This window comes from Spea bombifrons, chromosome 11, assembly GCF_027358695.1.
Source record: "Spea bombifrons isolate aSpeBom1 chromosome 11, aSpeBom1.2.pri, whole genome shotgun sequence".
Lineage (NCBI taxonomy): Eukaryota > Metazoa > Chordata > Amphibia > Anura > Pelobatidae > Spea > Spea bombifrons.
This window is the reverse complement of record NC_071097.1, coordinates 29,699,742-29,724,224: the sequence shown is the minus strand read 5'-3', so window position 1 is coordinate 29,724,224 and position 24,483 is coordinate 29,699,742. Positions and strand designations below refer to the sequence as shown.

The window sequence follows — 24,483 nt, the reverse complement described above, 5'->3', positions numbered from 1 at the left end:
TCATTTTTTTATGCTTATTGGAGTTTACTTTTTATGTAAGCAAGAAACATTCCTCATACCCCCCACCAGTAAGAGACTCGCGTAAGAGGGTGCAGCAAGAAGCCCAAGCGCAGGGCCGGGGTTGGAAGTAGGTTAGTCTGGTGCCAGAAGTAGGACCAGAATGTCCTGTGAAAAGCTGGACTGTTGGGAGCAGACCTGGGAACCTTTCCGGGTTTGAAGCACCAATTCTCCGGGTCTCGGGGTGACGGCAGAAAATCTCCGGGTCGTGGGAGCGGCTCTTAGGCATGTCCACTCTCTGCCCATTTCCCATCCCCCACCTTAGAATGTATTATGATTTATTGTTTTATATAGCGCCATCATATTCTGCAGCGCTGTACAATGGCCAAACCTGGATATAACAAGTAGTGCATCACACAACAATTCGACCGGGAGAAACAAGAGGTACAATTTAAATGCATTTGGAACTGGTCCGGCCCGCAATGTCATTGGCCCTGCCCACTCCTATCAGCAGGCCCGCCAATTAATGTCACCAGCCCGCCCACTGATGGGAGCAGACCCGCCCACTGACATCAACGGACCTGGCCACAAGATAAGAGTGTCCGTGAAACTGGCTGCTGTTACTCCCACTGTGTAAAGTAAGAGTGTACGAGCGAATGTATGCGAACAGATTTCAGTAGAGACCGAAGTCCAGTAACTAATGAATGCATGCACCAAAAGTAGGGCTGGAGCGCTCTTCCGGGGGGGGTGAGGCAATTTCGTTTAAATTGGTTACACCCCAGTTACGGTTTCTAAACCTAGCATGTAAAAGCAAAGCGTATATGCGAGAGGGTGTCCAACGCTTCAAAGGATAAAATAAGTTGAGCATTCACTAGTTCTAGAAACCTCCAGAGACAAGTATGTCAGTCTAATTATAAAGCTTCTTCGTGCCCGGTGGATGTGAGGCGGACTTTTTTTTTTCTTAACACTTCAGGAACAGTTATACGTTTAAAATAGAAATGTTCCAGTTAACTTGACACAACCCAGTCTCACCTCAAAGCTGATGGAGCCATTGTGGTCGGTGTCGAATGCGTTGAACAGAAAATGTGCATACATGCTGGAGTCTAGAACACAGGCAGAACAGGAGTCCGTATTTAATGACAATACAGTAATAAGTGAATCGTTAACCCCAAGATATTTACCCTAAACAAATACTGGTCACTGTATATGCAATTCAATGGCTGTTTTAGAAGGTTTGTGCAATTTCCAGTAGAACCAAAAAGTTATATTTTTAGATTTATATGAAAGCTGTACATTTTCAGTCAGTTATTCTGTGACGTAGGGAAACAAAACACATTATTGACAAAAATGTTGTTATATGCAAAACCTGATCTAACACAGACCAGAGAATATCCTGTTCTCCACGTTATCTGAAGAGTTAATGTTTCATTTTTTTTAATATGTATTTTGTAACGATTACGCTGCAGAGTAAATGTTTTTTCTCCAGCTGGCAGAAGTCTCATTTAAAGATTATTACAGCTCAGAATGCTATTCAAAATAACCCGGGGATGTTTCACTGAATTCCCAAAGTGACAAACAGCCACATACGGTGTTTTCTTTATCTAAATTTAGGGCATTCAGTAAAAACACATCGGCTCTACTCAGCAGCAAAGTGTTTTGAAATCAGTTTTCGGTACATAGAGAAAACAGCATCTAGTCAGCAATGTATTCCGGCCTCGGCTGACTAGGGGGCAGGTCCTGGGGAGGAAGCAACCCGTCTTGGGCGATCTGCATACCCGGGAACTTTTAAGCTCCGGCTACTCGGAGCCCCCCTTGCGGGATGCAGCCAGGACTACCCACTGACATCAGTGGGTGGTCCCGCTTAACTCAGTGGGTGGTCCCGCTTAACTCAGTGGGTGGTCCTGCTTAACTCAGTGGGTGGTTCTGCTGACTTCAGTGGGTGTTCCCGCTGACTTCAGTGGGTGTCCCTGCTGACGTTGTGGGACACGCCCCCATTGAAAGGGGAAAGAGGTCGGGAGTGGGGCATTGTCGTGTAAACAATGCCATCCGTCCTTGCTAACTTTCATTGAGAATCAAAGGGACACTTCACGATCCCAAGGACTTATTTCAAAGATTAACACTTTTCCGAGTACGTATACCGCACGTCAAGAGATATGTTGGATCAAACAGATCTCCTACAGTAGCAAGTAGCTAGGGGCAAAAGCAGAATCCCCCTATGTATTTGCAAGGGGGATTTCATAAAAATGTAAAAGGGACACTCAGCTATCATTGGCATTAAAGTGTATATGATGAATGGAGATTACCCTGACCTCAAGATGTTTCTATCAGGCTTTCCCTAACATGAGAAGGTTTGACTTGGGCCTTAGAACTCTTTGGCACTCTACTGGTAGGCATTCTTGACTCTTACAGAATAGAACTCCAAGTAGAGTTACTCGGTTAAGGAGTGATAAAGCTCTTGGTTTCCCCTTTAATGCTGCTATACATCACAATATACTTACAGAATGTCTTGTTATAGTTTGAGCAACAGTAACTTACCTCCTTGTGGAAAAAACTGGGAGTAAATTTGTTTGAAATTATCTTCATTAACAAGACCGCTTGGACATTCCTGTTCCGATAAATCAAAATGCGTATTTTAATTGCGTTACCTTAATACCAATAAGGCGGTAAATTCAAAACATGAATACTAATATATTTTTTAAAAAAACATTTAGCTGTTGCACCTAACGTTAAAAAATTTCCCCACTTTTACACCTAAACACAGCATAGTAACCACCATTCTTTGTACTTTTGAAAGTCCAAACAAATATTTTAATTGTGTAAAGTTTTGCCCCCTTCACAGTTTTTCAGGGGTTGCTTAATTGTCATCTAACACATAAAACAGGCACTGATATGTTGTTGCTATAGAAACCACAGAATCTTCTTGTGTTATCTTAAGTGATTAAACCTTCAGAGTATAGAATAAAGCTACAGATTCGCTCAGGTATATTATGCTAGAGCCTTTAATTAAATTTGTGTGAAAGGAATAGAATTTATGAGTCATTTTGAAATCTCTGTATCTCCCGATTGGCTTTAACCCTTTGAAGGATGAGTTATTGCAGGACTGATTCTCAGATCATTTGAATGTAAAAACGGTCACAGAATTAGAGAAATGTGATAATCTGTAATAATTTACCCGATTATTTGACACTTACATTTTTAAAGCCTCGATAAAGAACCTGAAGTTCTTTTTTGGTGAATTTGGTTTGTTGTTGAAGCTGTTCCAATCCCTCTGGACGGTGACAAACTGTAGAGAGCTCAAATTCATCTTCCACGCTATCTGGAAAAAAAACAAAACAAATAGATCACATTAAAATGCAAAAATTATAAAACATCCACCACGCAACAAAAAGGTTCATTGTTTTATATACAAGAGCTGATAAAAAAAAGACTGCTTATTGCAGGTGCTGGTGCAGGGGTGGCGAGCTACTCAGAGGTGTGCGCAAAGCAGAAATATTAAGCAATCCCGGGAATAATCATTTTCCCCATACTATATACCAGATTTATAAAAAAGGCAAACGTCTTTTACTACATCATAATAAAAATGGACATGCCATCGAGCTCTGCTTGGTCTCGCTTTTCAGGACAGAGGTAGCACTTGGTGGGACACCAGGATTCGGGACTACAATCCCACGGTCATGCTCCCAATCTCTGCCGCCCAGCGCCCCAATTCATCGGGGGGTAGAAGATGGGATTTATGGAAGTTTTAATCCCTTTAATCCCTATGCGTGATCTCTTTATTTTTTTCTGCTTAAAAATATGCATTCACCCCTTCCCTCGCCCCAAGTTCGGCCCAACACATCTCCCGGCACATGATATACTTATCTCCAGCACTGACTCGGTGGACATTGCGGACGGGGTCTTCTCAGACCCCTATGCTCGTGAGCGGAAAACGTTCCCATTGATTTCAAGGGGAGCTCTTTCCTGCCAATAATTGGCTGTTTCAAGCAGCCAATCTGTGGCAAGAATCTTTGGAGCAAGAAGTAGGAGGGTAGCTGCAGAAGCAGGCCTGCAGCTTCTACCTCAGGGAATTTTTTATTGTTTCTTTTACTTTATTATGCATTCTCTTTAGAAGGGTGTCAGTGACCCCAAACCCTCTCTGTAAGAATTCCCATAGGCAATGATTGCTTCTGTAATGCTGGTGTTACTCAGTGGATATAACATTTCTGAAATGGACTAGAAAGAGTCAAAAAGACAACCTTTAACATCAAGTAACGATGAGTTTGTTGCTAAGGTGAAAGAAATAAATGAAAAATGTTTAACGATTAACCAGCCGAGAAATTGTTGATGAACAAGAAATTGCCTTTGTCAGGCAGGTCTGACCAAAGACCTTACATTTGTTGCGTTCAGAATGTGTTCTTAGATTGTTAATGGATCATCAAACATTACTTTTTTTTCGTTTTCAGAAATCAAAACGGGAAGGTGAAAAGAAGTCGCTTTTATAACATTCCAATAATTCACAAGAAAATGCTTATTATCGAGGCGACAGTACATAATAATGGTATCTGTACCAAATTCTTTCAAATAAGTGCCAAGTCTTACAACGTTCTCATTGCTCCCCAAAGCTTAATCTACACTAACATAATAAAAATAAAATATTTAAGATTTCTTATGTGAACAGAATATGGCATTTAGAAGAATATTAGATTTTATTTATATATTTTAACTGATAAACTCATTTCCTGCTGTTTCTATACATGATTGAGACTTTTAGGGCTTCCACAGGAAAATAAATACAGATAATTCATACATAATACATTTGGTAATTTCATATGGCCCCGGTGAAGAAAAACATATTCAAGACGAAATTGAGGAAATAAATCCATATTAACCACTTTCCATGTAAAGTTTCTCCAGCCTCGACTAATCTACTTGTTAAGAAAAATAGATATAGCCTATTAGTCCAAGAGAAAATGGATTGATGCCATCTACTGGTCCAACACAGAACAGATGTAAAGTTATCTCAGCTTCCGGGACTTCAGAGGTCTCTTCTTCAGATGGAAGCATTCTTCATTTCATCTAAAGAAGACACCTCTGAGGTCCAAAAAGCCTATGGAACGTCATATTTTCTTCTACGTTCATCCAATAAAATGAATCAACTTCAACTAAAGACTCCATAATCTGCTTGTGCAACCAATTTAGATGTAACAGTTGGGTCTAATCACTAATGGATGAGTAAATGTGAATTGGCAGTCAAAGTTAGTTGGCAGCAGAAGTCTACATCATGTGAATGCAGAATGCTTATTGTAAGCGTGTGTGCTGAGTTTCATTAGTTCATTCTATTACAGATCATGTACTGTGGGATTAAACCTTATCGGACACGTGTTACAGCGTGTAACATGACCACATTGACCCAGAATTCTACACCAGGAATTAAATGTGATTGGAGTGTCTTCTAGTTTCATGTCAGTTAATTTGTAAACTAGCACACTATTGTTAAGTATTAGCCAATTCCATTTTAATTAAATTAACAGATGGGCTATTTATAGTAATGAGAGCGACTTACCCCATTCTAAATGTTGTAGCTCATCTTATGAATATGTATTTTTTTTACACATATCAATTCCTTTTAGTTGTATCATTACAAGAACGTTTCTTTGTTTAAAACATCTTCTGTCACTTGTAATTATCTACTTGGCTTGGAAAGACTGGTTGTAACTGGACAAGGAGCCGGTGTAATCTAACAAACATATCTGGAAACTCTTCTGGTTGGACTCGGAGTCTCTGGCTGAAACACTGCTTCCCAGGGTCTTTGGGTCACTGTCCTCTTTCTCCAGGGAACGGTGTTTAGCCTCGTCTACTCCCTGCCCAATTCCGCTTCCACTCCCGTTCCAGGCCCCCTTCCCTCACATGGTTAACCACAGCTTCATATGTAACTAGCCTTGGCCCTTGTGAAGTCACTTCTTTAAAAGAGGATGAAATTTCCAGTTATGCTACGCTGTCCTTATTTTTTCAAGCACATACTTTATTCCAAAAACCTCACCTTTGTCACATGTCAAATTAAAGGCACTCACGATACCTGATTACACACAATCTACAGCAGTGGTGTTCAGCCTCAAGCCCCAAGGGCCAGTGGCCTTTGTGTAAATGTAGGAACATTGCAGACATTTTGGAACAGGCAATGCATTTCAGTATTGGTTTTTCCCGCCGTGGTGAAACGAAAGAAAAATGTACCGCATAATAGCTGACAATGGGTACCTTGCCTTCTCTCTGTAGTTACCAGTTAAACCAGTAGGTACCAGTTAAACATGTCAAAGTTAATATTCAAATACATCAGAGATGTCATGAATAAAATATCATCACATACTCAGCTTAGACCATTGCTAAAGACAATCAGTACCTTCTACCACGGTAAATTTATAGATGAGTATCAGTTCCTGCCTCCATTCAAAATGTAACAATGTCTACCTATAATCAACTTTCATTCTGCTTCATTTTAACTGGTACACCCCGTCCATTACTACTGTAATATGATCAGTATATATTATGCTAGCAAGTGTACAGATCATATACAAAGCTTTTCATTCCTTTATATTGAGGAGCATCTTGAATGGAGCTCCAGGTGATGGTCATAGCTGGGAACTTCCCAGGGTAGGCTCCCTCTTCTGGTAGAGTGGCTTAGTGGGAGGGAACTGGGCAGAAAATGGGTGGGGAGTAGGCATAACATGGGCAGGGTCACAAGCCGCTCTCCTGCCTATTGAAAGAAGAGATTGAACCAGAGACCTGGGTAAACCAGGCTTCATCTGGAGACTCTGGGTCAAACCTGAAAGATCCTACGTACGGCGATGTTATCCAATGTAAAAAGGAGACCTATGCGTTTGCTAGCATTTTAGGTGAATTTAACACAATAAAGAAATCATACAAGCATTTCTTAACATGAAATAAATAACATAATTCAGAAAAGTAAATTCACTTGCTTTCACTTATTGAGGGAGTGGATGTAGTGCCGCAGCAAGGCAAGAGTTTGAGGATGCGTTGTTTAAAAGCTTTTTTAGTTTGACTGGGCAGGTTGCCTGAAAATCATTAGAACAAAGCATATCATTAAGAAAAAGAACAACATTCCAAAATGTGTTAGAAATAAAATAAAGCAGCGTACCCGAAATAAAAATGTTGGGCTAAAAATGATTTGGACGTATAGGAAATACAATATTTTAGTAGAAGTTGTTTTATATATATTTTCTATAACAGCAACTACCTTGAGTTAAATTGTATTATTTAACATCACAGCCCAGAGCTGCTTCTTCCAGCACGTATACTGTCCCTGAACTTTAATTTCCTTAACGTACTTAATTTAATCTACAATGTTATCAGCGCTGCGGAATACGATGATTATATAAATCAATAAATATTAATAACGATAGTATTAATATATATTAGTGGATAATGTCCTATATGCTCCTAACACGGTACTTTGGCCATAAATATTTTAAGCAAACCTTTTTTTTCTATTACATTCCAAATCATTTAAAACCCAACATTTTATGGAACAGTTCACAACTTGTCATGAATCTGAAAGCTGATCATACATCGACTTTTATCAATAGTCGACATCAAAGTATCAATATTTAATTGTTTAATGGTCCCAAGGAGTGGAGGGAGGCACCCCAAGAAATCGGTGTTAAACAAGCCAATTTTTGAACCATCACGTATTAAAAGTGCAATGAAGAATAAAAAACATAAACAATAATATAAATGAATATTTACATTTCGCATATTTCTTTCATATATTTTTATTATATGTAACTCAAATATGAAACTTAAACTTCTTTATTACGTAGAAGGTCTTTTTTTTTTACTGTATGACAGTAATTAACCCCAATGCTTGCTAATTTATTTTAATAAAGCATACAGTGGCTGTAGCGTATAACAATGTGCATGTCGGGATGTGACAGCCCATTATAGAATAAGACGCACGGACTGAGCCCTTCAATTGCTTTCGTGTTCAAAGTCCCAGCAGCCCTGGACCCATTGGCAATTCGGAATACAGCATCAATGGCGACCTTCATCTGACCGTGGCAACACCTGACATATGACTTTCAATTCTGATATATTTATGCTCGAGGGCAACTTTGTCCTTATTAGCCAGGTTTTGCTAGCTGAAAATAACTCGCCTACCGTGGGTACTTTCTTACTGCGGGCTGTGAAAGTGCCTTCTCAATTTTACATTAGATATACGTAGAGTTCTTTAATTTGCTTCTGTTTCGTAGCTACAGCCCTGTATGCATGTGCGCCATTCTTCCTCGCCTTAAGATACCACACTGCGGAAGATAGGTTATCACTGGTTACGAAACCAATAGTGGTGCGCACATATTTAGAACAAAAATGAATTAGAACAGATTTAAGTCCATTGGTCAGTATCTTGTTTTTACATGTAATAAAAAATATATCATAAGTATATCTTGTAAAGTATTTCTTTAACGGCCAGGGTATGGAGGAATTATTTCCCTGAAGAACCAGCTGTGACATCATAGTATGTGATGTCAGATTAGTTTGTATAGATATAAAATATTCATAAACATAACATTTATTTTGTCCCTAAAGACCTCGCAGTATAATGTTTATTTTTACACCTACCATTTTTTCAAGCGTGACACTCGTCCCAAATGTTTCAGTGGCCCAGATATGTCTCTTAAAACAGCTTAATGAAACTTGAAGAAACTTTGTACCTGGTTTGACCAGAATAATACATGCTACTCAGTGGAGGGTTCCTAAAATAACATTCATGACAAGTTGTTTCCTGGTCTTCTCACACACGTGTGCGTGTGCAGTGCACAGTACAAAAGGCAAACGGTCAAGCAAAACAAAATCCAACATGCAATTTATTACTACAGGGGCATGGGCGGCAAACAAGGTTTGAAAGATGATTTGAGACAGCAAAACAATGACAACTATGATCCAGGTTTGTGTGATTATCAACAGCAAGCAAAACAGCCCATCTTTGACATGTTTCAAAATAATTAAGCATTTGTATACAGGCAAATGTAATCTCTCTCTCTTTTACCCCCATTGGTTTCCTTTACTTCCTTCATTCCTTTCCTTTTTTCCCTTCATTCCCTCCCCTTCCTTCCTTCATTCCCTCCCTTTTCATCCTTTCTTCCTTCACTCCTTCTTTCCTCCTCTTTTTGTCTTTCCTCACTTCCTATATATTTTTCCTACCCATTACTTCCTAGTCTTTCATTTCTTCCTTAATTGCTTATCTTTCCTTCCTTTACCTTTATTCTATATGTTTTACCTGTATTAAAACTTCTCACATGTTGATCACCGGGTTATGAGGGCCATGGGACACAAAATGTATTCTCCCGTTAGGCTGAAAGTTATCAACCCTCCCTAGGGAGATCAGATTAGAAAGTGTAATTAACGTTGCAAGCACGCTCACCATTCTCCATTTAGTTCAATTTACAGAGGGATTCATCTACCCTACATACAAACTTTCACCATACGCCGCCTATTTTTGCTTATGAACAAACACCGTCTTTGGGGCTTATGCGGTTTCATATGCCAGACTTCACTTTACATTATGAAATGCCAACCCCAGTGGACCTCTGCTCTAATATTAGCTTGGATCGCCCTGTACAAAGCATATTTAAATCTGTCTGTAATTACATCAAAGGAATCTTGTATTCATTGAGTTCTTCAAAGGTATGACATAAAACGTCGCCAGTGAATAAATAATAACCAAGTTAGTTACTTTATTTGTGATTTAAGGAACTCTAATAAATAGCTAGTGTTTTATTACTGCTAAGTATCTTATTTTCAATGGCTAAGGTTCATGGGTATAAGGTAACTCTCACCAGGGCATCTGAAACAGGAGTCAGGTGAACCACTTTAGGCTTTCTTAGAAGTCTTTGTAACTCATCCTCCATTAACGGTGTCTTTAGCTAATTAGTAATTACTATGCTTCCGTAAGATGTTAAAATATGTATTTTATAATATAAAGTAGCAGTTACTACATTGATGTGTTAGTAGCATACATTTTCCCTGCTAGTAGTATTTTAATTAACTCTGAAGGAAGGTCCTCTGTGGTCTTCATAATGTATCTGACCCTACATCTCATCGTATGAATGTTGACTCACTAATAATATTATGGTGCTATATAAAACAATAAATAATAATAATATTGTGCTATATAAAACAATAAATAATAATATTATGTGTAATATTAATAATATTATGTGTATTATTATTAATTTTACACATAATATTATTATTTATTGTTTTATATAGCACCATAATGGAAGGGTAGCAAGGATACAGCAGACATCATAATATTATTATTTAATATAACTGGCTTATTGCATTTTATCAGTTCCACATATATTGCCGTTTGGTTCTACGCTGTCACCTTGTACTATTTTAATATATTTTCGGCGCTGTGATATTATGTCGGTTGGTCAGTGGTAATGAGCAGTAATAACATCCATCCATGTGGCAGCTGTAGATCTGGGTCATTTAATGCTATATTACATTTAAGGATATTTAATGTAAAGTTAACGATATTTTGTTATTGGCCTTGATATTTCAAATGGCAACACCTTACATTCTAGCGCCATTCATTAATGCAAAGTAGCGTCATAAACTTATTATCCATCTATGTTCTAAAGAACATAGAAGGATAATACTGATGGCTAGAAGCGAATTAGCTTCTGTGAGTTTATGCGTCCCACATAGTGCTGAGTGGAAATTTATGATGTGAAAATTATACGAGTCCTTGAAAAAAGATGTTTAATGTGCCAAACGTAGGCGCTCAATACTACTGTGTCATATGGGAAACGATGGCCCGCTGTACTATAATTGTAACACGATTGTAATCAAATATGTAGTGTCTCTTCACTACATGGAGAGCTTGGAGGAGAGTTGTGTTTCAGCTCCTTGGCATCGCTATACATTATGAAGGTCCGTCCCCAGAGAGCGTCTGCTGCAGGAAGAGCTTGGCTGTCATTAAATCTGTGATTTTCACTTATACATTATACAGGGTCAGCTCAGAAGACCTTCTTGCTGGAGCAACCTGACTGTGTTGGCCCTTCATAATGCATAGTGAAGCGAGAGAGTTGAAACCAAAATTCTCCTGCAAACTCGCTATTTAGTGAATAATCCCCAATGTTGTCATTTTAGATATGGGGATGCATTAAGGTAGCAACGTCATAAACTGTGTTGTTTTATATATATTGCTTTAAGGTATTTAAGCGGTGGGTGCCAGTAGGTTAGGCGCCATGTTTTTGTTGTCACCAAGCCTCGTGTTGTTTGTTCCATCCTCCCTCCCTGTTGTGCTGGGTTTCACGTGGAGTTTGTTTTTTGTCACAGTTGTGGGGGGAGTATATCATGTGTCTAAGGGGTTAATGCTGCGGGGAGAAAATGTGGTGGTACTCCTGGTTGGAGGTTCCGTGTATGTCCTTCCCTGAGTGTTGTGGTACCTGGTAACTTGGTAACCTGGGGGGGGGGGTGTTATGTTAATTGTTTATGTTAATTTATGTTATTTATTGGTTTTCAGTTTGGTGGTTATTGCCCTTGGTAACGCACCTATTTTTGGTTTAGGTTTGCATGGAAAGGTTGGGAGGCCTAGAGCGGGAATCGAGGCTACATCAATCAAGACTGAATCACTCTGCACTGGCACACAGAGGGGCTTATTCCTTGAAATGTTAATTTTTAGTTTTCTTAAATATTTCTTAAGACATGGGTGAGGCATGTGGGAGGGAGGGAGATATCGGCAGGAAAGATGTATGGCTGACAAGGGAGGGTATGACAAAAATTAGGTAAGTATAGTATTTGAACATGCGCATTTGGCTGCATGTCCTTAAAAACATCCCTCTATGCAATGGCCTTGAATCCTGTCTTGAATGTGTTAAATGATTTGATTTTAAGTGTTTGTTTCGCTCGTATAATTAGCTCGCTTATTGTGTTCTATAATTTTGTATAGGCATGCATTCTGCAGAGAAGCACAGATCCTTTTAACAACGTGCAGCCCTCGGTGATTTATTACAGAATGCTAGTAGAAAAGGTAGCAATCATTAATAACTCCTTGTAATTTGTTTCTTGACATACATATTCATTTTGTGCCGCCAACTTGTCTTGTGCTTAGCTGTTCTTTAGGTCATTTGAAAGTGTTTTCTTTAAACCAAATTAACCAGCTAACATTCAGAGGTGCACTTGAGTGCACTTTGTGCAATACTTTGGTCATCTCTGGTCCACTAATTATGGTATACTGGGCCAACTCTGGTCAATAAACCCATTAATAATCATTACTGTTACTGTGATCCGCTGGATACTGTTATCAGAGAAAGATACTGAGTTTGGAGCTAACACCTGTCATGCCAATAAAGGCAAAACATCATCCACATACCGAGGAACTTCCCAGAGATGGCTCCTCTGCGCTGTCCTCTCCTAGTTCTTATAGGATATAGAAAGGGGCGTGGTCACGGTAATGGGTGTGGTTAGTCAGGGTTAGGGGCAGGGCTAGCTCTAGTTAGACTGGGATGTTCGAAGGGATGGGAACTGGTGGAACCTGAGACTGGAGTGACCAAAGACCACACGCTCGTCCTGTCTGTGTCTAGTGCTCTGCGTAAGCCCACCGAATCTCACCCAATGTGTCTTTGCAGTAATCCTCTACTTCAGACGAAGGATATTTCTTTTAAACAATGAGCTAATGTCATGGTTTGTGATGCTTTTTCTGTTTTTAGAATTGTAGAATATATAATGTTTTTTTGAAACACGGAATGAATAGTTTGAATATAAAAACACGCAAAACAAAAAAAAAAACAAAGCAAACAAACTGATACAAACATTATGAGGTGATGTGTCACATCAGAACTTTGAAAATGATATTAATTACCTTAATAAAGTAGTCTGTGTTTGCATTAAAAGTATCCCCATCACCAAGTGATCTCAGACAGTCCTTGCCTAACCAGAAGAGAGAGACGGAATTGCAGATTTTAGAATTGTGGGAATGTAAGAAGTTAAAACCACAGCTTTTTAATGTCTTATTGACTATTATCAGGCCACCTGAGGCATGACTGTTAATATATAAAGTTTGAGATTAAATTGTTAAGATCTTGTGTAGGAATTATTAATATTATTAGTATTATTAGTATTATCTTTTATATAGCACCGATAATTTACGCAGTGCTTTGTATTGGCATATGTATGTTAATTACTGATTCAGCTACACTAAGTTAAGGATTTAAATACAATTTAAGCAAGGAACCTTCGTAACACCGACCTGTACACCTACAGTAGCGTATGTAAAAAAGGCTATAGTCTTGCATTGTTTTGAGTATGTAACCCAGTGCAGTTATTTTGTCTAATAACATTACAGCTGGGTTGTCATGGATACTGACCTTTCCTTCCAGCACCAGGTTACTTGTCTCCTCTGAGCCAATCAGTATCTCAATGGGACATATGTCAGTTTGCCTAAGCTAGGGAATGTTTCTCAGCCTATCAGAGGAGAGGGTCTAGGAAGAAACTTCTGGAAGAGCAGAGCTAAGCAGGGGAGTGAAGGAGGAAGAGAGACAGACTGTCCTCCCTGTAAGTAGGCCTGAAATAAGCCTGCTGCCTTTAGTGTGTGTACTGCTGACATCCAAACAGTACATTGAAGTAGAAGTGTGCAGCGAATACAGCATGGTGCTGTATGCTTCCTGAGTGAGAGTGAGAGACTGCAAGTACCCAGAGCGTCCAAGTCCTGCATCCTGTACCAGTGAGGTGAAAGCAGAGCTGCAGACAGACATCTGTGTGGGAAGACAGTTATACTCTCAGCCAGGAGGTTAAAGGGGCAGCATCCCAGAGCTGCTTGAAGACACTAAGGAGAGGTACTTAACTAATATATATCAACATATATATATACTTTTCTCCCCGGGTAGCGCTACCTGCATCAAGGGCCCCAACAGTGCACCAACACTGGGACATCTGGGTGGGAAGAATACCTACATTTGGGGTGGGGGAGCGGGTGTTGGCAGTTATCTGTGTTAAATATATATATATTCTCAGGACTGTTCACCCACTGCTAGAACTGAACTGCATAGGCACAGCAGCTGGGTCTTCATATTATAATTCCTGTTTATTTCAATATAGTCTATAAATAATTTGCATTTTAGTTGTGTGTGTTATTTTCTTGTGTGAAAGGGGCCATTTCTCAGTGGGTGGGTTCCCCTACTCAACATAGTACAAATCACTGAGTGGAGGCACTGCATAAAGAAAGAAGATGTCCCGATCTCCCAGCAATTGCGGAGGCTCAGGTTTCCTGTCACCAGCGTCACTGAAATTTGTAACTACCAGCCTGACAACGGAGCAAGGTAAAAAAAGGGTTACAGATGGAGGCACTGCTGAGATCAGTTGGGACGTTAATAGAGTTATTAGTAGCATTTCGTACCCCAACTCCCTAGAAGTTCGGGAATGGGCACTGCGAAAATCTATTCCACCTAACCAGGCTGTGGCTATATGCAATATACCTCTTGCATTAAAAAGAAAAAGTTTTGATGATGCCATTCGACAGATACAAGGATTAGAGCATTTTCGTCTAGTACAGACCCGGAAGGATGAAACAGCAGGATTGGCTGTGGCTCTAGTAAGAGGCTATGGACCTCTGAACAAGGAAGATGGTCCTATGTGTATACAGTTGCCAGGGACACATATACCTGGCAGTCCTTTGATTTACGCTTATGAAAATAGCGACGATGACGGTGAAGTCAACGATGGGGACAACGACAACATTTTCAGCCCCGACTCTGATACCGAAATCCATAGTGACAGTGAGAGCGGTTGTGAAACTGTAAGGAAGCATCTTAAGCTGCCCTCGCGAGACAGATCTCGAAAGAAGTATCATACCACCCCTGTTACTCAGAGAAATGAGAAAAGTCCATCCTTAACTGAAGTACTGGCTCAGCTGTCTAAAAGTGTTGTACAAGCATCTCATGAACAGCACTACAGGAAGTTGAAAACCTTTTCCGGTGTTATGCCTGTGCCCACAGGTGAGGAGGATTTCTCTACCTGGAAAAGTAATGCAGTCCAGATGTTAGAAGAGTGGACCTGTGTTGAGAATGTTAAACGTCAACGAATCATTGAAGGTTTGAAAACTCCAGCATTGGAATTAGTGAGACATCATCTCTTGCTATACCCTGACTCAACAGCCAATGATATTATCGAGGTGTTGAATGAAGTCTATGGAGATGATGATACAGAGGATGAACTACGTACTCAGTACTATAATACCATCCAGAAAGAAAAGGAGAAACTCCCTGCTTATTTGGTTCGCTTAGAGTTGATATTAGGTAAGCTGTTTGAAAAGAAGATAATTTCTCGAGGTGAAATTGATGCATACAGAAGAAAACAAGTACTTAGAGGGACTCGTTCACAGGATAATAGAGTTATGTCCTTAACTGCTCTGTTGCGATCTAGAGGTCCCCTTAGCTTTTCAGATCTAATAAAGGAGGCTAAAGCCATTGAGAAGGAATTCTCCTATGCAGCTAGCCAAAAGGGAATTGACACCAAAGCCTCTGGAAAGGAAGAACGGAAAACTGAGTTCAAGGAAAAGAAAGTGGATGCTCAACCCAAAGACTCAGAGAAGACTCCTAGAGCGTGGCCACAGCCCGAGATGAGGAGAGAATTTAAGTGTTTCAACTGTGGACAAAAGGGACATCTGCTAAGTAAATGCCCTCTTAAGGCTGGTTCTGCTAATGTAGAAGTCCTAACTATTGAACAGAGTCCTGCAGAGCTTAAATATCAGAGGAAGAAGAAGCAAAGGAAGCAAAGGAAAAAGCTACCTAGTAAAAGTAATGATGAACTGTCTACAGATATTAGGATAGGCCCAAAGTCTCTCATATCTCTTATGGTTGAAGGGATTCATGCCTCAGCATTGCTGGACACAGGCTCCCAAGTAACTATAATTTTCCGTCCATTCTACGATGAGCATCTAAGCCATTTACCTATCTTGCCAGCAGATGATGTCAAGTTGTGGGGGTTGAGTTCCCAGGCTTATCCTGTCGAAGGAGTCGTCAAGGTGCAGATTGTGATTCCTCAGCTGGACACTGGAATGGTGTATCCTATGGATGTTGAAGCCTTAGTGTGTCCAAACCTAGGTCGGCCTGGTATTCCCATTATACTTGGGACGAACACTCACATGGTTCGAGGTCTGTTGCAAACCTACCTTAAGGAAGTGGGAGATGTCTATATGAAAAGGATGGAAGAACTAGAACCAGCCCTGAGACAGGAATGTCATAAATTGGCTCTTGAGACCCAAACTGGACAGTTTCATTATTGGGGTCCCCAACCTGTTTCTCTAAAGCCTGGAGAAATGAAGTCTGTTACAGCTGTTGCAGTCTTGGGAGAAGGTATGTTTTCTGGGGATTGTCAGTTCTGCCTGGAATCCCTTCCTGAGGAAGACTCCATTAAAGGTTGGACTATTATGCCAGAAGTGAAAGACTGGAGAAGTCAGAAGATCGACATATTTGCAGTAACTGTCTTCAATCGATCTGCTACTGATATTCGTATAGATCATTGTCAGCAGTTGGGAGTTATCCACCTTCTGGAAGAGATAACCCCTCTTACTATGCTTACAGTAAATTGTGAAGAAAATTCTTCCAGAGACCTAAAGTTCAATCTGGATGGGTCTCACCTATCCCCAGAATGGACAGAGAGACTGTTGAAGGCTCTTAGATCCCGAGAAGGGGCCTTCTCTACAGGAGATATGGATGTGGGCTGTGCCAAAAGTGCCCAGCATAGCATTAGACTGAATGATCCTGCTCCCTTTCGTGAGAGATCCCGACGAATTGCTCCTCGAGATATTGAAGATGTGAGAAACATACTTCAAGAAATGGAAGAGGCTGGAATTATTTGTGAGTCCAGAAGTCAGTATGCCTCTCCCATAGTCGTGGTGAGAAAGAAGAATGGTTCAGTGCGCTTGTGCATTGATTATCGCACATTGAACAAGAGAACTATCCCTGATCAGTATACACTGCCAAGGATAGAAGACCTCCTGAATGCCTTAACTGGGAGCAGGTGGTTTAGTGTCTTGGATCTACGGTCTGGATACTATCAAGTGCCTATGAGAGAAGAAGATCAGCAGAAGACTGCATTCATTTGTCCCTTGGGGTTTTTCCAATTTACCCGTATGCCACAAGGTGTAACCGGAGCTCCAGCCACTTTCCAACGACTAATGGAGAAGACATTAGGGGATCTGAATCCAAGGGAGTGTCTGGTCTACTTGGATGACATAATTGTATTTGGAAAGAATCCCGAAGAGCATGAAAAGCGGCTGCTGAAAGTGTTAGATCGTTTACAGGCTGAAGGTCTCAAACTTTCATTAGATAAGTGCAAATTTGCTCAGAATTCAGTTACATATGTTGGACACATCGTATCCGCTGAAGGAGTGGCCACAGACCCTGCCAAAATTGAAGCAGTTGTTAACTGGCCCAAACCAAGTAACATTGAGGAGTTGCGTTCTTTCTTGGGATTTTGTGGCTATTACCGGCGTTTTGTGGAAGGCTACTCCAAGATAGCCCGAAGTCTCCACAATCTTCTGCAAGTGGAACCTGTTAGAAAGGGGCGGAAAATTCTTCACCCCAAAGACCCTATTGGGGAAAAGTGGACTTCAGAGTGTGAAGAGGCTTTTCAGCTTCTTAAACAGAAGATGACTGAGGCGCCCGTTCTAGCTTATGCTGATCCTGACAAGCCATATGTTTTACACGTGGATGCGAGTTTGGAAGGACTTGGGGGTGTCCTACACCAACCATATCCTGAAGGGCTTAGGCCAGTGGCCTATATCAGTCGGAGTTTAACCGGAAGTGAGAAGAATTATCCAGTACATAAATTAGAGTTCCTTGCCCTTAAGTGGGCTATTGTGGAGAAGTTGCATGATTACTTGTATGGTGTTAAGTTTGAGGTGCGAACTGACAACAATCCTCTCACTTACATTTTGACTACAGCCAAGTTGGATGCTACAGGTCATCGGTGGTTAGCTGCGTTATCCAATTATGAGTTTTCATTGAAATACAAGGCAGGACCAACGAATGTGGGGGCTGATGCTCTATCTAGACGACCTGGATTGCCTGCAGTGAGAGATGAAGAGGAGTGGGTTGAGATCCCTGGCCCAGGAGTCAGAGCCCTTTGCCAAACCTCAACAGTGGAAAATGAGTGGGTAAATTTCTCAGAGTTGCGGTGTATAGACTCTCTCAGCTGTACGCCTGAAGCCATTCCAGAGGCTATGTGCCTTCCAGCCACAATTCCCCTGTGGTCCATGATTCGAATAGAGGAAAAGCAAAAAGCCCAGAAACAAGATCCTGTAGTTGGTCGTTTGTTAAGAGCTGTGAAGACTAATAATCTTAAGCTTTTGAATGATTTACCCGCTGAGCTACAACAACAGTTTAAGAAGGAGTGGCGTCGATTCCATATTGAAAATAAACTCCTGTATCGTATTATACAATACCATGATCATCCTGGCAGGAAACAATTAGTCCTACCTCAAAGGTATAGAGGGATGGTCCTGAGGTCTCTTCATGACCACCATGGCCACTTAGGAGTAGACAAAACCTTTGGGTTGATACGAGATCGCTTCTACTGGCCTGGAATGAGAGAATCTGTAGAGCTGTATTGCCGGAGGTGCAGAAGATGCATCCAGAGGAAGACCCTACCTACCAGAGCTGCACCCATGGGCCACCTTAGGAGTTTGGGCCCCATGGATTTAGTCTGCATGGATTTTCTCTGCATAGAAGCCGATTCTACTGGCACCAGCAATGTTTTGGTGATTACTGATCATTTCACCAGGTACGCCCAAGCATACCCAACAAAAGATCAGAAAGCTGCCACTGTTGCTAAAGTATTATGGCAAAAGTTCTTTGTACATTATGGGTTCCCAAACCGGCTGCACTCCGATCAAGGTAGAGATTTTGAAAGTAAGCTTATTCATGAGATGTTGAAGCTACTTCAGATTGAAAAGTCTAGAACGACCCCATACCACCCTGAGGGAGATGCTCTTCCTGAGAGGTTCAACCGAACGCTGCTTAATATGTTAGGGACACTTAAAGATTGTGAGAAAAGGTCCTGGAGTCGGCATGTAGAAGCGATGGTTCATGCATACAATTGTACACGGCATGAATCCACTGGCTTCTCCCCGTATTTTTTGATGTTTGGAAGAGAAGCAAGATTGCCCATTGACATCCGTCTGGGAGTGTCCTCAGATGGAATGAACCATGGATCTCACTACCGATATGTCAGGCAATTAAAGGAGAACTTACAAAAGGCTTATGGGTTGGCTGAGCAGGCCACAGCCAAGCTGAATGAAGATAACAAGCAAAGGTATGATACTAAAGTACGTTATAAGGACATTCAGCCTGGAGACAAAGTCCTACTGAGAAATTTAGGCATTCCAGGAAAACACAAGTTGGCTGACCGTTGGAAAGACATCTTGTTTGAAGTTGTTTCCAAGATCCCAGGGATTCCCGTGTACAGAATCAAGGGGCCTGAAGGCCGGATAAAGGCATGGCACAGGAATCACTTATTACCTGTGGCTTTTCCTGAAAATAGTCAGAGTAATGGAAATGAGGGCCCTAGTATGCAACCTCCATCAACAATTGACCCTGGAGAAGGTTCTAGTGGAGTTGTTCCTGTTAGCAGAGGAGCTGCTGAATCTGGCTGTGAACAAGACTGGTGGACTTTACCCCAACCTTCTGTCCACGATTCTCCTCCAAATTGTCTGAATCCTGAAAGCCCTAGCTTTGTCCCAGGTTCCTCTGAAAGAGACTTAAGTACTATGGGAGAACCAGAGCCTCAAGCGACTGGACCCCTCCCCAACAGTGCAAGGGGAAGACCTTGTGCTGAAGATACCAGAGGACTTCCTCAGAGGAATCTGGGTCGCAGCAGGAGAAATAGAAGGCCACCGAGGTTTCTAACATATGACAACATTGGGGAACCCACCTACTTTCAGTCCCAACCCATGTACAATAAATTGATAAATGTGTTGCACGCCCTAACCGAAATTCTTGGTGAGAGTGCTTTACTGTTCTAAGTCGCTGTTCGTGTATCACGTACCATGTTGTGTTTTACTGTTTTATACTTTGCTAGGATGTTCTGTTCCTGCCAGTGGGAGGCAGGATATTTTTTTTCGAGGCGGAGGGTGTAACCCAGTGCAGTTATTTTGTCTAATAACATTACAGCTGGGTTGTCATGGATACTGACCTTTCCTTCCAGCACCAGGTTACTTGTCTCCTCTGAGCCAATCAGTATCTCAATGGGACATATGTCAGTTTGCCTAAGCTAGGGAATGTTTCTCAGCCTATCAGAGGAGAGGGTCTAGGAAGAAACTTCTGGAAGAGCAGAGCTAAGCAGGGGAGTGAAGGAGGAAGAGAGACAGACTGTCCTCCCTGTAAGTAGGCCTGAAATAAGCCTGCTGCCTTTAGTGTGTGTACTGCTGACATCCAAACAGTACATTGAAGTAGAAGTGTGCAGCGAATACAGCATGGTGCTGTATGCTTCCTGAGTGAGAGTGAGAGACTGCAAGTACCCAGAGCGTCCAAGTCCTGCATCCTGTACCAGTGAGGTGAAAGCAGAGCTGCAGACAGACATCTGTGTGGGAAGACAGTTATACTCTCAGCCAGGAGGTTAAAGGGGCAGCATCCCAGAGCTGCTTGAAGACACTAAGGAGAGGTACTTAACTAATATATATCAACATATATATATACTTTTCTCCCCGGGTAGCGCTACCTGCATCAAGGGCCCCAACAGTGCACCAACACTGGGACATCTGGGTGGGAAGAATACCTACATTTGGGGTGGGGGAGCGGGTGTTGGCAGTTATCTGTGTTAAATATATATATATTCTCAGGACTGTTCACCCACTGCTAGAACTGAACTGCATAGGCACAGCAGCTGGGTCTTCATATTATAATTCCTGTTTATTTCAATATAGTCTATAAATAATTTGCATTTTAGTTGTGTGTGTTATTTTCTTGTGTGAAAGGGGCCATTTCTCAGTGGGTGGGTTCCCCTACTCAACATAGTACAAATCACTGAGTGGAGGCACTGCATAAAGAAAGAAGATGTCCCGATCTCCCAGCAATTGCGGAGGCTCAGGTTTCCTGTCACCAGCGTCACTGAAATTTGTAACTACCAGCCTGACAACGGAGCAAGGTAAAAAAAGGGTTACAAGTATTATAAAGAAAATGTACATTTACGGGCCCGCAGCCAGCGCTCGTCCTACATTTAAGACGACTCACCCTAGTTTTAGCTTCCTAACTAAGAATCTTTAAGTAAAGGCATCTGTGCATTGTATGGAAGTAATAAAGTCACCTAAAAATGTACAGCGTTGCTCCACGTATCTGTGTGAATATACAAAAAAAGCTCAGACATTTACCAAATAACCAAGATCTTTCTAACGCTTTGGTAAATTGCTGGGAAAAAACAGTGAAAGATGCTGCTCTTCTTCCTTAGAATTCGTTGGCTGACAAACTAACGGAGCAGCAGTTTGAGATATTTCTCTATAGCATTATTTAACTTTAAAAACATAGCTTATAGGCTATTGTAACTACACTGGATGTTTGTAAAGGAGCAATACAGATAATGATACTTTCCGTAGAGTATAATAATAGTAATAAAATAATTATAATAATAATATGTTAATATTCATATAATAATACTTCATTTACATATTGTTGGAAGCATTGCTGTATATAGAGTATACCTAAAAGTAACTTACACTAACACCTTGCGCTTATCAAATCTGGACACAAGAAGTGGAACAGTCTCTCAGCAGAAGTGGTAGAGATTTACTGAAACATGCATTGGATAGGCATATGGTCATACCTGGGAACATCAAGACTCCGGCGACCCGGAGTCTTCCCTTGCGGGACGGGACCAGGACCACCCATTGATGTCAGTGGCCGGTCCCGTGACGTCGGTGGGAGCTCCCACTGACATCAGTGGGACTTCCCTCTAGCGTCAGGGGGGTCCCACTGACAGTAGCGGGAAACACCCCCATTTAAAGGGAATCCTCCCTGCGACCCGGAGGATTCAGGTCTTGACCCGGATAGTTCCCAGGTATGCATATGGTTCCTAAATCTAAGGCCAACAACTGATTAAGGCCTCTACATCAGGAAAATGAGAAGACCAGACAGGTGAGCGGTTCTTATCTGACGTCACATTCTCTGTATCTGTTAGCCAGTCCAGTATTAACCGCTAATAATTAGAAAAGTGTTGACCTAGCGTTACATTATAGTTTGTTCTATCCTTCTGGTCTCACCTGTCAAGACAGTCCTTGGTCTCTCTATACAATTGCCAAAGCTCTAGATAGAAATATTCTTTTGAATAGCGAGGATTATAAGGTTGGTAAAGTAGCATCTTAGCCCCCTGTGTAATGTTTGAGTCTCTATAACATTTGAGTGTTTCCTTATATCTTATATCTACACACAAATAAATATTTTATTTCACAGTTTAAGGGCCATCAGTTCTACACAAGATTGCTGTTTCTTCCCCTATCCTACTCTTATAGTTATTACAGGATTATGTCACTCGTCCCAAAAATATTATTATTAATTATTTATATTTTTAATCAGTCAATCACAAAATTGCTTACACGTTGTGTTAACATTTTAAATACACAGTGGGGTGGTTTATAAGATATTTCTTTTAAATATTTTATAAGGGTTGTAAAAACTGCAACGCAAGCAGGCTGATTACAATTTCTAAAACCCTTGGTCAGGCTCAATACTATTCACCTTATTTATAATGCAACTCGCTGTTATGGCCAAAAAAAAATCATATTAATATATATAGATATATATATATATATATATATATCTATATATATTAATATATATAATATTTTTAAAAATGTGTTTTTAAAAAAATATATAATTTGAAACCCAATACCATCTGAAACTAATTAATGGAGGATGGAATAACAAAACTGTACGGAATTACTGGACCAATTACACATGGAAACAATCAAGTAATAATCATAATAATAACAAAATAAATTAAAATTAAAACCAAAAACAAGAAAGACCAACAAGAAACTAATGTACACACATAATCGGGGAAAGAACAATTAAGAAAGGACCAAACAATTAATAAATTGCATGTTGTTTAACAATAAACATATTCTCAAGTCATCACATTGGCATGCGACATTTAAAAATGTATATTTAAATAGCAGTACATTTTTCATGCATAAAAAAACAATGGATATATTTGATATTTTTGCTGTCCTGGCTTTTTTCATGTTAAAAAGTCGTATTTTGTACCCGCTATGTAGTTTGTCCACATTTGCATTGGAAATCATTGCAACACATGACAGATTCCTCTTGCACGGAAAGGGTTAATTCCACGATATTAATTATAGTTTGATTTTTAGAATGCCAAATGAAATATTAAGCGTATTTTCCATGGTAATCAGACCGAAAGAAGATCCAGACGTAAAAATCGATGCTATTGTTGTCTGTACAGTTTCTCATATCCTAAATGATGATTATTATTATTTATTTACAAAGAGCTGAAATACGAGAGCACTAAGTAAGTTTCTACTTTCAAGCCTTAGACTCGATGAAGGCAAATCGATAGCGTAGGTTGTGATCATTATGATAGATAAAAATATGTCTCAACTAATCTGCCCACTTAATTCTTTTTTAAGAAAAACAATATATCTCATAATACTTGGAATTCCTTAACCATGTGATACCCATTTCTCTTCTGTGTATCCGCTGGATTTTCTGGATTTACTAAAATTTGGGGAAAAACGTAAAGGGAACCCCATTTGAATACATACATGGCTGTTATTAACACATATTTACTATTTAAAGGGACAGTAAATTCTCATGACAAGCCCTATATAGATAGATGGCGGTTCCTTATAAGACCTAAATTAATAAATGGTTAATAAATTCATAGATGGAGGAATTTTGGAGTAAAATTCCAACCTACGCTGAGGAAGGAACTTAGGAAAGGTGCTGGTTTCTGCCTTGTATTACGATTTGGTTAAGCGGACACTCCAGCCATTGTATGCACCTTAATTCATACGATAGCTGAGTGTCAGCTCATGTAGAAAGCTCGTTCCTCACCACCTGCTTCTTGGCTTGCAGTTGATGCGTTTGGCACACTATACTCACGACCAAACCAGTGCTGGCTTGGACAAGAGTTTCAGGGGGTTCCAATGAGACCCCCATTGCCTGCGCATTGATTTCAGTGGAAGCACTTTCCTGCCAGTAGGCAGCCAGAACGGAAGTGAAAATAGTGAAATTGTGGCAAATGTGCAGCTTCTCATAAAGGTGCATTTCAATATTTTTTTTCACAATTATGCATTTTATACTTGGTATACTACATACACTTACAAAGTACCTTAATATGCATTCTTCATTAGTGGGGTTGAACGAGGGCGCTGAAAGGTCCCTTAAAGGTAGAAGAGCAGTAAGTTGGTCTCAGCTCTTTGGGACACAGGCAGCATTAAGGATCAGTTCTGTCGGACGTGTAACAGGTACG

General features: G+C 40.5%; 1 protein-coding gene across 3 annotated transcripts in view; it reads right to left on the bottom strand.

Moving 5' to 3' along the window:
- The window catches only part of KCNIP2 (potassium voltage-gated channel interacting protein 2), a 170,782-nt gene that overhangs the window by 3,283 nt on the left and 143,016 nt on the right, over positions 1–24,483 (bottom strand). For 2 of the 3 annotated variants that reach the window (XM_053449842.1, XM_053449840.1), the window contains exons 2-4: positions 3,189–3,313; positions 2,533–2,602; positions 1,030–1,100 (exon numbers count right to left, since the gene is read on the bottom strand). In XM_053449842.1, coding sequence (XP_053305817.1) covers positions 1,030–1,100; positions 2,533–2,602; positions 3,189–3,313 — 266 coding nt within the window. Of the gene's footprint in view, positions 1–1,029; positions 1,101–2,532; positions 2,603–3,188; positions 3,314–6,946; positions 7,047–24,483 lie in introns of all 3 variants that reach the window. The other variant, XM_053449839.1, reaches the window with a different exon arrangement.